A 16,962-nucleotide genomic window follows, 5' to 3' on the forward strand; every position below is an offset into this window, starting at 1 on the left:
AAAATATAATTAAAATTTTATATATGATTAATTATTTAATCTTTATATCGATAAATTAAAATAAATAAAATAAGTTTTGAGTAATATATATAAATAATTGATCGATTTTTAATGTATTTATTATTTTTTTTACTTTTTTTTTGTTTTGAGTAACATATATAAATAATTGATCAATTTTTAATATATTTATTATTTTTTTTACTTTTTTTTTCTTCTATTTTTCTTTTATATTTTCTTTCCTCCGTTTACAAAATCTCTAAATATCACATACCCTCTAAACTATAAATAGTAAAACATAATTTCTTAATCTAAACTATAAAATATTTGTATTTATTATTAATATTTTGAATTATTAAATGTATCATTTCTATAAGATAGTATTTTTATTTCTTTTTTTTGTACATTTATATTTTGTGTATGTTGCCAATAATTGTCTATTAGAACATGCATGATTAAAAAAAGGGACGTAGAGAGAGAATTTGTGATAACAATGGATGACTAATGTGACTTCAAAAAAGCACATGAAATGTGACGTAAAGTTGGCAATGTCAAGACATCAATGCGAAGGAAAAAATCACAAGCTATAGTCTCCTTGAATCTTTCGCAACTAAAAATTAATGGAGCATAATGAATTTATTTCTTTATTTTTCAATCAAGTGAAAGGTCCCAGAACCTCCACCAGAGAGCATGCAGTTGGGTTGTGTACGTCTACTCCCTTGCGACATCATGAGCTAATTAACATGAGCAGGTGGCCGTGTTCAATGCAAGTCCAGCATTTTCTAAGGTCCCACAATAGATGAGAAGTTCATGAGAATTAGTCCAACCCTATCCTTACGCCTTTTGAATTCCCAATTCCACCTCGGGTTTCCCGGAAAATCATATATTACTGACAAGTGACAATAAATAAGTAATAAACATTTACAATCTTATCGGGAGGCTAATAACAACAGATGATACCCAAAATCACAAGTTATCATTTCTTCATATTAGGACAGTCTGCACCATCACCGTGGTACCAAATCAGAAATGGTGGCATCATTGACTGATAATATATTTTGCTGCGAAGAAGTGGTGGCATCATTGACTGATAATTTATCTTCATTACTTTTGATTGAAAAAGCAGGCCTTAAAGGGGCAGGCATGGCTGCAGTTTCGCTTTTGAGCATTGAAGACACTTCCAACATTGTTGGTCTATGGTCCGGATTTTCTTGGATGCATAACAGGGCTACTTGCATGCATGCCATGAGTTTACAAGACGAAGATGAGTCATCTAGTGATGGGTCCATAAACCTCATGCCTTCTCCCTCTTTCCACAACTCGTATGCCTGCAACAGTTTGGTTTCATCATCTGTTATAATGATTTAAATCTCGTACAACAATGGTGGAAATGCTCAGTAAAGTGACTTACATATTCTAGAAGGTTTAGGTTTTGGCTCAAGCCATATGTGCATGAATTCCTCCTGCTACTAATTATCTGCAGAAGTAGAACTCCGAAGCTATAAACATCATATTTCATGGAGTATATCCCTCTTCGAACGTATTCAGGAGGAACGTAGCCACTGCATGGATCATCCAAAAATACAAGTACTTAAGAAATTAAGATGAATCATGTTATACCACTGAAAGTTGAGGGTGAGAGGGCTTAGTGACTTACTACGTTCCTACAATCCGGCCTGTACTTGCCTCATGTTCATCCTTTTGGAAAGCTCTAGCTATGCCAAAATCTGAAATCTTGGGCTTCATCTCGCTGTCCAGTAAAATGTTGCTAGCTTTCAAATCCCGGTGAATTATAGTGAAGTTGGAGTATTCTTGGAGGTAGAGAAGTCCTTGAGTAATCCCTTCAATGATGGCGATGCGCTTTGTCCAATCTAAAAAATAGCGCCTAGTAGGATCTAAAACAAATGAAGGATTAGTTCAGAATACTTCAACTATAATGCATAGAAAAAAAGAAGCACAATGGACATGTGGAAATTAAGGAAAATCTTGTTAACTATAGTTGGAGCAGAAAAGGTTGCAGACCAAACAGATAGAAATCCAGGCTTTTGTTGGGCATGTACTCATAGATCAACATCTTTTCTTCTCCTTCCGTGCAAAATCCCTGAAGCCTAACTAGATTTACATGTTGCAGTTTGGCTGTAAGTGTAACCTCATTTTTGAACTCCTCTGCTCCCTGATTAGAAGTTTTCGAAAGCCTCTTCACTGCCATTTCCTCTCCCTTCTGTGATTTACCCTAACAAAATCAGCACCCATGGTTAGTAGTGCTAGTATGCATACATGGGAGCATGAATGGACATGCTTAATCTACTTTCACTTTGCGATGCAGTCAGCTTGGGCTAATATGTTCTCAATCAGCACCTCAATTTTCCGCGTTTTCTTCTTTTCTTTCCGTTATCCTTGAAAGAGTTGGCAGAGGGGTAATAGTGCAGGTCATGGCCTAGGGTGATGACTTGCTCTGTGGCTCACTCTGTTTGACTGGTTCAAACCATTTTTCTACATGGACAAAGCTATAGCAGAAGTTGAAGATGTGCGTGGAATTTCGCTCCTGTTTCTAGTTCTAATGTATCATAACTAGGTTATCTAACTGAAAAAAGAGCATACTTAGTCAAATCAGTAATCGAGCGAGGAGCTCCCTAATTCCTTTTCCTACATTTCCTGTTCTCCCCCTATCAAGACCATTCCAAATATCTTAAGAGAAAACATAAAGAAATACTTACAGATAGTACCTTGTAAACAGGCCCAAATCCACCCTCTCCAAGCTTATTTTCAAAGGAAAAGTTATTTGTAGCCTCTTTGATCTCAGCAAAACTGAACACTCGCAGATTAGGAGCATTACTGTTAAAATTTTCAACACCTGATGATTTGCTTCCTACTTCATGTAGTGATATTTTGCCTAAATTCCTGGTCCCTGTAACCAGAATGGGAAAATTTTGACAAAACATTAGTCTCTGCATATCATATAAAATGGGAAAAATGTTCTCATAGTGAACTCTTACGGTTAACTAAAGTTACCTATTGCTTTGAGTACTCTGCTTCGTGAGTAACAACACATTATGGAGCCTGCTACAAGAATAAGTACAGCAATTGGAACCAGAATTTTTATCAATAATTCCTGCTTCTTGTGATGAACTTTGTCATCATCTTGAGCTGTAACAGAATTGATCACATTAATGGGAATGAACCATGAAGAGATCTTTACCATCTGCTCTTATAGTTTCCAAGATAATCGTAATGGGAAAAATACAAGGATGTCTTATTGTTGTTCTCTTTACTCAAAAGGTTACTGCATTAAGAGAAGCATCTTATGAGCAAACCATGAAGATCAATTTTGCCACCCACCAAACCAACACAGACTCTGGTTCAAGTTTCAGGCTAGTCCCTTAATACCTTCTTGACCCATTGATAGAAAGAGATGAAAATGACGAATAAATCAGAAACCATTACTAACCTGCCTGAGAAAGCGCCCAATTGTCGTCGTTGCTAACCTGGAACACATTGTAACCAAGTAGCTTCTTCTCCTTGGCATAAGAAATTTTAGCTCTGATAGCCTGCACATCATCAAAACCAATCCAAGTTGTTCCAATAGTGACGTAATTCACTACATAAGTAGCATTGTACATTGAAGTAGCCCCATAACTTCGAAGGAACCACTTGATGTATTTATAGCTCATGGATCCATCTGCTGTCATGGCTATACCTGAAGTGGGTGCGCCAATGCCATTGTGGTTAGGGTTCACAAGTGTCCATGCATATCCATGGTAAGGCAACCCCAAAACCAGCTTACTAGCAGGGAACCCTTTACTGATCCATTCCCTAATACCAAAATCAGTGCTAACATTGCTCAATGGATCATACAAAGCAGCATGGGCGTGTGTAAAGTTCACCCTTGAAGGCAAATAATAGTCATATGCTGGAATATGTGCCCAATCCAAGTTCCTCTGTATTGCCTCAATGTGGTAGCTCACTGAGTAGAGAGTTGGCACATAATGAACAGCCATAGTCAATATCAGTGGTGCCTTACCAGAATTTCTAGACTCCAATTTCACAGCTGCTCGCAGCTCATCCAGGAGGGCTCCCATATTCTTCATATCAGACTCGGTGTTAGGCCAAAGCCAAAACAGGTCCAGGCCATGAAACCCGTAAAGTCTAGCTGTTTTCATGGCGGATTCAATGAAAGATTTTCTGTAAGAGGGCTGCCTAACCATCAAAGACACCATGGAAGAGTTCACCCTTTCACCCAAGATGGACAAACCCGTGGGCCCTTGTCCTCCCCAGATGGACAGAAGTGTTACAACAGAAGGGTTCCTACGCTTGACTATGTCGGTAAAGGTAGAGAAGTAGTGTTCTTCAGAAGAAGATATAGAAAGCTGGTAGGTGGTAGGGTTAATATCAGCAAAAGCACAAAGAAGATGAGTGAACAACCCAGATTTGATATCAGGAATTGGAGATTCACTACCGGCATACCAGTAACCAGCTTTAATCCAAGTTTCTCCATGTGAATAGGGCAATCCGAAAGCAAGAAAGAAAAGAAGGAAGCTGACAATTCTGGCTGCCATGGAAGAAAGCAACCTTAACTATGAAACTTCATAGACATTAAATAGCACCATCTGAACCAAAACACAGGTCTTACAAAATTTGTTGGCTGTGGACTGTAGCGTACTACTGTTAGTCGTTGAAGACTTTTAGGGAACCCTGTAGGTACGGACGCCCTGTAGGAGTGACGCTGGGATTGATAGACTAAGAGGAGAGACCAAAAATCCTATATTTTTCATGGGAGAATTGATGGAAAATATGAGTCATACTCGGCTGTATGACGTTGCATTGGCCCACCAACCGCCCTAATTGCGTTGGCCCTTGGAATATTGGAAGCCGATCTGCCACGTGGAGACTGGAGTCTGGGGTAGCGATTTGGAGTGTGACCCAGAGACGTAACCTTGTTTCACAATGTAAATTCAGTGAAAATTTTCATCTCCTACCATGTTCTTAGTGATTAATTTTAACCATCAGAATTTTCCAATTCCTTTTGGAATATCGTAAAAGGTTTTTTCATTTCATATGGGAAAATTATAAGGTTGGAATACGTTTTTTTTTTTTTTCAAATTTGCTGAAGATGTCAATAAAGGCCAATTTTTGTTTTTTTTCCAATTTGCCTCTCTCGTTAGGGGCCACATGGCAGCAGGCGAGAGGGCGGAGAGAGCCAGCTAGTACCGTCGAATTTGGGCCGGTCATTGCCCCACCATTGGGCTAAAGCCCCTGACAATGACAACTCGTATTTGTTTCAAGGCTACCCCTGAACTAACCTGCTGGCACCGCCACCGATGGCGGAGACCCCCCCTTCCAACCCCACCTACAATTCTGACATTTTCCTCGTGTCAAACTCAAAAACACCGTTCCATCATTCTCAAAAACCCCGTTTTGCATTTCACATGACTGTAAACAACCAAATATATTCCAACGGTTCAACCCTCTTTCTCTCTCGGGGACTGATATAAGATCATGGATTGAAAAATCGGAAAATGTCGCCGATATTTCGTCGAAATATCGGTTATCGTGCGGCATGGAAACGATAAACGGCACCGATTATCGATCGACGGAAAAATCGGCCAAAAATCGACAAAATCGCCGATATATCGGCGAAATATCGGTGAAGCACCGAAAAATCGGAGAAAAATCGCGATATTTCCTACCAGTCCAGCCCGCGCAGTTGTGTTTTTCAGCCTGACTCAAAAATCGTGGATTTAGGGTTCGTGAAATTTAAATCCAATGGCACAACAGCAAAGAGACCCCTAAAACAGATCCAGAAAACACAGGGAGCAAAAGAAAAGCAATTTTTTTGGTTTTCTTTGGGAGTTTTGAATGGATTTTCTCGGAAATCAAACGAGGATGAATTTTCCCGGAAATCGAATGGGGATGGATTTTCTTGGGAATCAAACGGGGGTTGCAAAAAAAAAAATAATAATAACATGATTAGATTAGTACCTGCGAGGATTGAGATTTGAGAGTAGCAGAGGAAAATAGGGCTTTTTAGGGATTCTCTCGCTGGAAGACACCTTCAGAAAAGGGTTCTTGATGCCCGAGAGAGAAGTGGGTGCCTTTTTTATTTTTTTTTATTTTTAGATTTAGGGGAGATAAAAAAATAAAAAATAAAAAATAAAAAAAACATGAGAACAATTTTCTATAAATAATTATTAATTTTCAACTTTTATTTGGATTATTAAATAAATTTATATTAATAAAAAAAGTTGTTATCACATTTTTTAATAAATTTTAAAAATTAAATCTCAAATAAGATATTTTATATAAATTAATTTAATTTATCATTTAAAATATAATAAAATATGTAAAAAAATCATGAGAACAATTTTCCACTCTCTATATAAATAATTATTAATTATCAACCTTTATTTTTATTATTAAATAAATTAATATTAATAGAAAAAGTTATTATCACATATTTTTAATAAAATTTTAAAAATTAAATCTCAAATAAGATATTTTATATAAATTAATTTAATTTTTCATTTAAAATATAATAAAATATGTTTTAATAAAAATATTTTAAAATTTTGAAAATAAATACTGTCTTCAACAAGATGAACTCCCTTCATCTAATAATATATTGAAACTACATCGATATCTTTCTTAGTATAAGGACTATTGCAATATCATATTTCTTAACTCAATTTTAACTTTATACGCTTTCAAAATTCATATATATTATTTTTAAAATTCAAATATCGAATCTACCAATATATCTCTATTTACGATATTTTTTTTCTTAATTATATATATATATCAATTACACTTACAAGATAACTTTAAAATGTGTATTCTTACTTATGTTATCATTTTTTGAAGTTTTTCAAGAATTCCTATTAATTTTAAATAATTTTCACTCCACCGATATTTATGAAAAAATATCCACCGATATTTCTCCGATATTTCCGATATATCCGTAAAATTGAAGTACCGATATATCCGTAAAAACCGATATTTCAATCCTTGTATAAGATTGGGTTTTGAAGAGTCAAAGTATTCCATATTAACGATTTTCAATCTCTCGATTTATCAAGATTAATAATATCTTCTATGAGGATCTCAAGAGGCCTCTCTCTTTGATCTTTTTCTAGCACAAAAGAACAAAACCTTAGACCATTTGTGAGACAATCCCATTGATGACAGGAACTTCTCTGAAAAATCTTTCATAAGTAAATTCTTCATCAAATACAAAAACTCTAGGAAATTCAAGTGTCATTTTTACCAACCTTTTTCTCAGCACACCAAACAGATCGTGTAGAAATAGCCTACTCCAAGGGGGAAAAAAAGATGTAATGGCGTTTGGAGGCGGGTTCGTGGATAGGTAAAATGGGGAGCTAGGGGAGGAAAAAACACATCCCGAAGACAACCCAAGAAGCACAAAACCCGTACTATGATGCCATCATTTTCCCGAGAAAACACGGAAAAATTTGTTGTATAGGGCTGGAATAGCAGGGCACCCTGTAGAGAACCTACAAGTTTTTCAGAGCCACAGAATGAAATGACTCTGCCCTTTTGCATTCAGCCCTTGCAGCCATTCAACAAAACTGAAACCCTAAATTTTCGCCAAAAAATCTCAAAAAGTAACAAATCTTCGTCGTAAGTCTTCACAAAAGAAGCTCACAGACCCTATTCCTAACCCTATTGGGTGAGAGACTGAGAGAGGCTCTCCCCAAAGTTGTGCCCTAAATTTAGAGACGGAGCCAGATATAAAGGGGTCGATCTGGAGATAAATGGGCCTAAAGAATGAGGCCCGGCCCATCGTCTTAGTCTCCACGTCCATCTTGTGGATAATCTTTTGTGAATATCGAAGATGCCATATATCTCATTAACACATGAACGCCATCTTATCATTCATGGTTTCTTATATTCTAAAAAATCGAATTTATATTAAAAATGTCTCTTAAATTAACGTTTTTTTTTACCATTTTTATATTAGTTATATAGTGAAAAAATTAAATTTATACTAAAGATGTCTCTTTAAGAGACACCTTTTACGATTTCATAAAATTAAATTATATTAAAGATGTCTATTTCAACAATCCTCGTATTAGTTCTCCATTAAAATAATTGAATTTATATCGAGGGTGTCCCTTCAAAAGACACCTTCCACATTTCATAATTAAATTTACATTGAAAGGTTTCCCTTCAAGAGACATTTTTAGAATAAATTTAATTTTTTCATAGGTGACTAATATAAAAATTATGGAAGGTGTTTTTTGAAAATACACATTTAATATAAATTCAATTTTGTGGAATTGTAGACACGTCTTCAATGTAAATTCAATTTTTTTTTTTTTGGTGATTAATATGAAAATTGTAGAAGACGTTTATTCAAGAGACACATTTAGTATAAATTTGATTTTATGGTATTATGGAAAATACACATTTAATATAAATTCAATTTTATGGAATTGTAGACACGTCTTCAATGTAAATTCAATTTTTTTTTTTTGTGATTAATATGAAAATTGTAGAAGACGTTTATTCAAGAGACACATTTAGTATAAATTTGATTTTATGGTGTTATGGAAAAGATATTTTTTAGTATAAATTCAATTTTTTTTTAATTTGTATGACCATTAAAAAAGGTTATGAAAAAAATGTCTTTTGAAGAGACATATTTAGCATAAATTCAATTTTATGAAATTATAAAAGGTGTCTCTTAAAAAGATACATTTAGCGTAAATTCAATTTTTTTTTTCAGCAAATATAATTGATATGAAAAAAATGAAGGTGTCTCTTCAAAAAACACCTTTCAAAGTGGCAAAAAAATCGTAGATTTATCAATAATTTTGTAACTACCATATTTTAAGAATTTTTTTTCCAAACTACTATTTTTTTTAAGAATTATTTTTTAAACTAGTTGTAAAAGTTAAAAAAGCCCATTAATTGCAACTAATAAACCACAATAAGGTGACCATTTCCACTTCATATAAGATGAAAAACTATAAGCCATTATGGCTAAAAATAAATTCTATCATGATGAGATTTGTTTTCTTTTTAACATTGAGTCATATGGGGTGTTTGGTGAACCAATTTAATAAATTAAAATGACTTAATAACTTAATTTAAGTTATTAAATAAATTAAGTATGTTTGATAAAATAACTTATGGTGTGACTCAAAAACAACTTTAAGTAATAAATAAAAATAATTAACTTATTTTTAAATTATATTTTCATTTTATCTTTTTATTTATCCTAATTACTTCTACGATTTCTTTGACTATTCTACGACCTCTATTATTACTTGATCTCCATTGCCCTAATTATAATTTATGAAAATAAATATGTCAATTTTATAATTTAGATTAAGTTTTAAGTTAATTTTATCAAATAATTTTAATACTTAAAATAAAAATTAAATAATAAGTCTTAAGTCAATAATTTAAATATAACTTAACTTAAAATCAACTTAAATCATTAAGTAATAAGTATTAAGTTTTATCAGATATTTCATAAGCATTAAGAAAAGAAAAAAATATTAAGGAAAGGGAAAAAATATATATAAAAAAAACGAATAGAATAATACAAAACATAAAAATAAATCAGTGCATCTCTTTCTAAAATGTTTGTTTACATTCTTTTAATCGATATATTTATTTCAAATTGGTTGTACCATGTGCTTACAATCAATTAGAGTCATGTAAATAATAGATAAATAAATTAAGTCAAGGTATATCTAGCCTCCAATCATGGAGCACATGCAAGGGTCGGTGCCCGATAGGCCATGTACTCAAATCCGACGGTCATCATCTTCCAATCAGGTCAACTTTGGACCTATGAGATGATCCCAGCCCTTCAATAAACTTCTATTTTGTTCCCTGACCATAAACAGACAGATGTAGGAGAATTGACTTTGTAAACAAAACAAAGCAGAAGTCATACTATACAACTCCTTCATCCATTACCAAAACGCGCTTTCTATATTTTTAAACACCCTAAAACAAGCAAACCCCCCATTCTTCTGGTTTCCATTGATTCATCCCTTGCATTCTCAGAAATCCTGTCTGCCGGCAGTTAGAGAAAACAACCCAGATTTTGGCTAGGACCTTCAAGCTCAAAGAGAGCCCTTCCATCTCTGGGAGAGAAAGATGTGTCCTCTGAGGTTCATTTTGGTGTTCTTCTCAGCAGTTTTAGCCGGGTATTTTGCATGGAGGACGGTTCGCTCTTCTCAGGAAACTGGCTTGAGTTTGGAGGATTCCAATCTGGAAAATGTACCATCTAAGGACAAGCAAGAACTCAATTTCAAAAGGGTATGTAAAACTTACATAGTTTATTTGATTTCCTGGGGATTGTGTGGTAGTCTGTTTGAGTTTTTATGGTTTGATTTTCAGATGATTCGAGATGGGTTTTGGGGTTTTGTGGACATGGCCAGTGGGAGGTACTTGTGGAGAAATCTGAGAGAGATGAAGAACAATGAGAAAATGAAAAGCTGCTAGAATTTGGTAATTTCTTTTGTATTTAATATACATGGGATTAATTCTTGATCTCTACGAGCATTTTGGGCTGGGTTCTCAAAGGAAGAATCAATGGGATGTAATTAAAATTTCACAACTATTTCGCAACTATTCCGCTTTTTCAGAAAATTTCATTTTAGATATAATGGCGGGGGAAAAAGTTAATTTATTTTCAATGAAAGAATTGTGACAACCCTATACCCAATGGTGTAAATATTGTCCCCTTTAGATTCAAAGAGTCCTCAATGACTTTAAAATGCATTTACACAATGCGTTTATATGACTAAAAGGAGGGCATACTTATACAATGGTAGGGACTCTCTCCCTTATCCAAATATCACAAAAAGGCTCTGCAGAATATTGTTCTTATAATGAACAGATGGGAAGTAAATTAGTGCAGCATAAAATATTCAAATATTAACAAAAACCAAAGAGTTTATTCCTTATTTTTCTTATTATAGATAACAAAATATTGATGAACCGTTGTAATAGTTCTGGAACAATCTCATAATAGTACGTTTTTTAAGATCTCATAGAGTGCAATGTTCTTTCTTCATGCTTCCCATGTCTGTGAAGCTGCAAAAACACAGTAGAAACCACTATATTAGGTATGTGATTTATTGTACAGAACATATGAATGATATTCCTAGACGTGTTTCTCTGTATAAGGTCTGACCATGTCTAGATTGCAAACTTAGACTACTTAAAAGCTGGAAAAATTTGTAGTTAATTTTTTAAGAGTACTAACCAAGTTGAGACAGAACCCAGTTGTCATCCGCTGCAACATGCCATGCGAAGTAACCAAGCAACCCTTTTCCCTTAGCGTACGAGACCTTGGTGGAAATACTCTGAGTATCATCATAACCTATCCAGGTTGTTCCTGCATAGCAATAGCCCCCAACAATGCTTGCATTGAACACCGTTGCAGCTCCATTCTGCGCCATAAACTGCTTTATCTGCTTATACAGCATTACCCCATCAGACCCTGTTCCCTCTCCGTTGGTCGGTGCAAACAGACCATGGTTATCAGCGTTCACCAACCTCCATGCATAGCCATAAAAGGGAAAGCCCAGCACTAACTTCTTGGGAGGCAAGCCCGCTTGAATCCAAGCTACAACCCCATAATTCCCATTATATTGACTCTCCGGGTCGTATAATGCAGCCGGAGCACGCGTCACTTGGGACCAGGGTCATAAAAATCATAGGCCATAGCGTTGATCCAGTCCAAATTTGTAGTTATTGAGTCGATAGGGTAACTCAGTGACTCAATTTTGGGTGCGTAGTAAAATGCTGCAGTTAGAAGTAATGTTGCCTTGCCGGAGTTTGAAGACTCGGCAACCACTGCATCACGCCACTCTTTGAGGAGTACACCGAGGTTGGTCATGTCGGTGTCAGTGGCGGGGTACTCCCAGTCGAGGTCTAGGCCATGGAAGTTATAAGACCTTGCTAAGTTTATTGCAGAATCAATGAAAGTTTTCCGTGAATTAGGCTGGCTAGCCATGGAAGAGAAGTGGTTCTTGATGTCTGCCGAACCTCCTCCCCCGATGGAAAGAAGGGTTTTGACAGAAGGGTTTTTTTGTTGGACAGTGGTGGTGAAGGTGGAGAATGCATTTGTGTTTTGGGATGCAACGGTAACTTGGTAGGTGGTGGGATCTACATCTGCAAATGCGCAGAAAAGATGGGTGAAAAGGGTGGAGTCGATGTTGGATGCGGGAAATTCATTGTCTGGAAACCAGTAGACGGCTTTAACGGAGCTTTGGGCGGCAGAGGAGTGGAGATGGAGCAGAGAAAGGAGGGAGAAGAGGAGGAGGAAAATAGAATTAGAAGCCATTGAAGGAGAGGGATGGATAACTATCTTGCTTGGTACGATGAGAAGCCCTGTGTCTCTTGCCATTCTTTATACTTTGACTAGCAGACCAACAACAATGTGGAATTTGATTTGGCGTGGTAGATTAAAATTAGGGTGTGGAAGTCAAGAAACAAGTAAAAATTAGCTAGTTTGAATTTTGATTTAGAGATTGATGTGTAAAAATCTTTCATTCAATTAAGCTGTGCTACAGAAAAATTGATTGATCTCATTTAAACGCTGAAGGAGATTGATGCAGAGGAGGGTCAAGTCCTTCTGGAATGCCAGAAAAGTTTATAATTTGAACACGTATTCGTTGCCCGTCTTTGACGTTTGCATTGACTCAGAAAGATCTTGGTGGAATGGTGTATTCAGCCCATTGGGCTTTATAATTGGGGATAATTACCTAATAGGACGGGTTGGGCCGGAATAATTTCTAGAAAAGGTAGTCATAATTCTTGGCGAGGACAATAATAGGTTTAAATACCAAAACTATCTTTTAACTAAAACTTTTAAAATTTAAAACATTTAAAGCACTTTGCTTGATTTGTTAGGTGTGTGGGCCCACATTTATTATAATTATTGACATTCCAAATTTAAATAAAAAATTTGGGTTTAACCCTTACAATTATTATATATAATGATAATATAATTTTTTATTTAAATTTATTATTTAAAACAAAACTACTTCTAAAACATATTTTCAAAATATCATTTATTGTTTTTTTTTTTTGCATTTTTTTATTCTAATTTTTAATTTTATTAAGAAAAAAAAAAGTTTTATAATTATATAATAAAAATGATGATTTTTTTTTCATATATATATATATATATATATATATATATATATATATATATAATTTTAAATTGATGAATTATGTTTTTGTATTAAATTCAAGGAAAATAAAATGTTTAATTTTTCATTTAGATTATCTATAAAGAATAAGAAAATGATGGAGAATGTTTAATCATTTTTTTATATTTTATAATAAAATAATTTTTAAAAATTTATATGATTTTTTTTCCTTTGCATAGTGTTTTTTTTTTCTTAATTTTCATATATAATTTTTTTTTCTCAATGCATTGAGTGGATGATGTTAATACATTTGATATATTGAATATTAATGAGGTATAAAAAGTGATATTCAAGATTATTACTTATATTATAAAATACATGTACAACAAAAATATGATATAATTACAATATAAACATACTTACATTACAATAAAACCTAATTAAGAAAATTTTAATTTTTTTTATAAAAATAATAATTTTGTATGATCATACCATAATTCATAACATACTTATATTATAAATTGTGAAACCAATGTTTGGTTAATCTCGGTTTTGATGATAACAAAACAAAGTTTAGAACTAATGATTATATTTCAAGTGTGATTATGCAAGACGATTTCCAAAGTGGCAATGACAAAGACAAATCAAGCCAAGGAAAAATCATGAAGAAGAAGACCACCTCAAAGAGAAGTGTTTTTCAAGACTCAAGCTTCATAAAGATCTTTTTGTAAAGTTGTTGGTGCACTAGGATTTTTATGCATTACATTATTTACTTATGCACCAAAATCATTCAAGAGTTATTTTGTTTAAAATATTTTAAAATTGGATGATTTCATGTTTTCAACTAAAACCTTATATCAAATGTTTTTCAAACTTGTTTAAAAGGTTTTAAGTTGAAAAAGTTGGTTGTTGAGTAAAAAACGGCTCAACCGGTTGAACCGGATGAGGAACGGGTCGACTCTTAGCACAATCGGTCTATGAGTAGGTCGACCCCCAGTTCAACCGATCAAGGGTGTGAACAGTAACCGATCAATCACCAGCTCAATCGGTCGAGGGGTGTAAAAAACCTTATTTCTCTTCTAGAATGGTTGTTCAACTAGATGAGAAACCGGTCGACCTACATCTCAATTGGTCGAGGTCGGTCAAGGTCTGGTTGAGGTCCAACGATCACCTGCCAAGTATTAAATGTTAACGGCTAGTTTGATTTTTCTCTATAAAAAAACTCCAAATCTTCATTGTTTAAGAGTTCAACCTTCCTAAACCTTTCTTAAATATATTTGAGCCTTGAAAGAGTGTTTTTTAGTGTACCATTGTTCTAAAACTTGCATATCTTTAGTGCACCATTCAATCCTAGTTTTCTTGTATCAATTGAGTTTAAAGTTTTTGTATTAGGATTTTATGAGATCAATTAGTTTTATATCTTTGAGATGAAGATTCTCAAGTGTGGGGTATCATTTGAGAGGTTGTTCAAGAGTGAGGTATCTCTTGAGGATTGTAAAGGGTGCTTGGAGCCAAAAGTCCAAGAGGGTGGATTAGAATCATAATCCAATTGTATTGCTTGAAGGCTTAATTTGGAAGCCTTGAATTAGTGGAACCTCAAGCTTGGGATTGAAGCTAGAGGAGAGTGGATGTAGGTCGGGTTGTGTCCAACCACTATAAAATCTTGTGTTTGCATTCTCTTTTCCCTACTCTTTTACTTTATATGCAATTGTCTTTATATTGTTTTATTATATACTTGCACATATTTGTCTCTTACATTCACATAGTTTAAATTTGTAAAAAGAGACTATCACCCTATTCACTCCTCTCCCTCTAGGAAGATTACCATAGGTTGGATAAGCCTAATTTTTCTAACATAAATAATTTCTAAAACCAAATAAAATATTAATTTGAATTCACGAGACTTGTAGTTTTATATATATATACAAAAATTATTAAATAATTTCAATGCACATACGATGTGTTAATACCAATAGGGTATGAATAAACATTTTTAGAATTATTACTTTTATAATGAAATATAGGTACGACATAAATGCATTATACTTACAATATAAATACACTATCATTACAATATAATAACATAATTTAATTTATTTTTGTTTAATTTTTTCATGTGCTATATTACCCAATGAATAATTGTGATTTATTCTATTTAATAGTTATGTGTTAGTTAATTGAATATTTATATATTATTCAATTGATGGGTGCTCCTAAAAAATAATTATTCATTTTATTATGGTAACAAAGTTTTTAATTGTATGTTTCATATATAAAACGATATAATAACCTTAGGATATGGTTTTTATTTATGAGATATTGAAAATTATTTCTTTTACAAGGTTCTTTAAAAAATCTCGATTTTTTTGAAAAGTTTTTATTTATGAAATATTGAAAATTATTTTTTTTACAAGATTCTTTAAAAAATCACAATTTTTTTTTTTGAAAAAAAAGAAAGAAAAAATAGTAAATTTTTAAACAGTCACTTGATTGTTCAAAAGTGAACAACAATTTTTTCGGGCCTGAGAAATGTATTATTGATTACCTATACTCATCATCATGTATGGGTCCCACATCATTGACAATTTCAAATTTATTTATAAATAATATAGAAAACATATTTAAGGGTAAAATTGTCCTCTAAAAATTCTTGAGATAAGTGAGTCTTCTTAGTAATTATTCAATCTAGCCTACCCTATTGAGTAATTCTCCCTTATAATTAAGATAAGGTCCTTCAATAACCCATAATTGATTATAAGGAGATGAACATGGAAGAAAATATTGGCGATATATGTGTATCGGAGATTATGGAAACGATATTTGGTGGAGAAATATTGTTATGGCAAAATTTCGGGGAAAATCTCCAAATATCGGCAATATTTTGTAATATGGTGATAAATCGTTGATTTTTCCCAATATATCGGGATGGTCAACGTGGGTCAACTCGGTCAAACCTACTACAATGCGTCTCTACAGTATTTGCTACAACAGAATATTTTAGAGAGCAAATTAATTATAATTATTTTATAATTAAATGCAAAATTTTCTTTTAATTGATTACCAAAAATATAAAAATCATCATGATAATTTTTTTCATAGTGTTTTTAATATCATTAATAGATTAATTAAATATTAAAAATTGTACATATATCACAATTTATTTTATATCATTTAACACAATTGAATTAAACGGATCATAATTATAATATCAATATATATTTTAAAATTGGACATATTATAATCAAATATCATAATATTTGATATAATTTAATAATAAATGTACACTTAAAAAATTCATATTTTTATCGATGTATACGATATTATTATCAAATATGATAAATCATATTATACATATATCAAATTTTTTAATAAAACAACTTTAAAATATCTATTATACTTCTAATTATATTTTTATGAAGTTTTTCTTATATTTTTATAAATTTTGATCAATTTTAGGCTTATGAACATTTTTTTCCAAAATATCCATCAATATATTCGTAAAATCAAAGTATCGATATATACGTGATTATCGATATTTTTGTCCTTGGATATGAGATAGTAATATATAAAAATAAACTCATTTTTGTCTTTATTTTACCTCTCTTCTACCACTCTTTACATGCCACTATCATCAAATTTTCTTTTATTTAACCATTTTTGGATTTTTCATTATTTTTTAAACTTTTTTTATAAATAATTGAAAAACCAACACTATTTTCTATTTTTAATTTATAAATAAAAAAATTATATTAATGATTTAAAGACTATTTTGGAAAATACTTTTAAAAAATATTAATTTAAATAAATAAAGATTATCTTTTACATT

General features: G+C 32.7%; 2 protein-coding genes and 1 pseudogene across 4 annotated transcripts; 1 reads left to right on the forward strand and 2 right to left on the reverse strand.

The window, feature by feature from the left end:
- Nucleotides 1–838: 838 nt before the first annotated feature.
- LOC100258593 (cysteine-rich receptor-like protein kinase 34) lies at nt 839–7,732 on the reverse strand. 3 transcript variants are annotated; one of them, XM_059740588.1, is made up of 8 exons: nt 7,263–7,732; nt 3,446–4,930; nt 3,010–3,144; nt 2,715–2,905; nt 2,020–2,230; nt 1,655–1,892; nt 1,409–1,559; nt 839–1,325 (listed from the first exon to the last, which is right to left on the reverse strand). In XM_059740588.1, exons 2-8 carry the CDS (start codon nt 4,551–4,553, stop codon nt 1,005–1,007), a joined length of 2,355 nt encoding a protein of 784 aa, XP_059596571.1. In that variant the 5' UTR covers nt 4,554–4,930; nt 7,263–7,732; the 3' UTR covers nt 839–1,004. The 3 variants fall into 3 exon arrangements, with proteins under 3 accessions (XP_059596571.1, XP_019074112.2, XP_019074111.2); XM_019218567.2 differs by lacking the exon at nt 7,263–7,732 and having other exon boundaries at nt 2,020–2,218; nt 2,724–2,905; nt 3,446–6,271; XM_019218566.2 differs by lacking the exon at nt 7,263–7,732 and having other exon boundaries at nt 2,724–2,905; nt 3,446–6,271.
- Nucleotides 7,733–9,940: 2,208 nt separating this feature from the next.
- On the forward strand, nt 9,941–10,679 carry LOC100255594 (uncharacterized). Its single transcript, XM_002270050.4, has 2 exons — nt 9,941–10,290; nt 10,372–10,679. Exons 1-2 carry the CDS (start codon nt 10,129–10,131, stop codon nt 10,474–10,476), a joined length of 267 nt encoding a protein of 88 aa, XP_002270086.1. The 5' UTR covers nt 9,941–10,128; the 3' UTR covers nt 10,477–10,679.
- Nucleotides 10,680–10,807: 128 nt separating this feature from the next.
- LOC104877292 (class V chitinase-like) lies at nt 10,808–12,382 on the reverse strand (annotated as a pseudogene).
- Between the last annotated feature and the right edge of the window lie 4,580 nt (nt 12,383–16,962).

Source organism: Vitis vinifera, chromosome 11 (assembly GCF_030704535.1).
Source record: "Vitis vinifera cultivar Pinot Noir 40024 chromosome 11, ASM3070453v1".
Taxonomy (NCBI): domain Eukaryota; kingdom Viridiplantae; phylum Streptophyta; class Magnoliopsida; order Vitales; family Vitaceae; genus Vitis; species Vitis vinifera.

Coding starts and splice junctions, on each gene's coding strand:
- LOC100258593 (XM_059740588.1), bottom strand. CDS start 4,553: ATGGCAGCCAGAATTGTCAGCTTCCTTCTTTTCTTTCTTGCTTTCGGA. Junction 2,906..3,009: donor CAGAGTACTCAAAGCAATAG/GTAACTTTAGTT, acceptor TTCTGGTTACAG/GGACCAGGAATTTAGGCAAA. Junction 1,560..1,654: donor GGCCGGATTGTAGGAACGTA/GTAAGTCACTAA, acceptor TGATCCATGCAG/TGGCTACGTTCCTCCTGAAT.
- LOC100255594 (XM_002270050.4), top strand. CDS start 10,129: ATGTGTCCTCTGAGGTTCATTTTGGTGTTCTTCTCAGCAGTTTTAGCC. Junction 10,291..10,371: donor AAGAACTCAATTTCAAAAGG/GTATGTAAAACT, acceptor TTTGATTTTCAG/ATGATTCGAGATGGGTTTTG.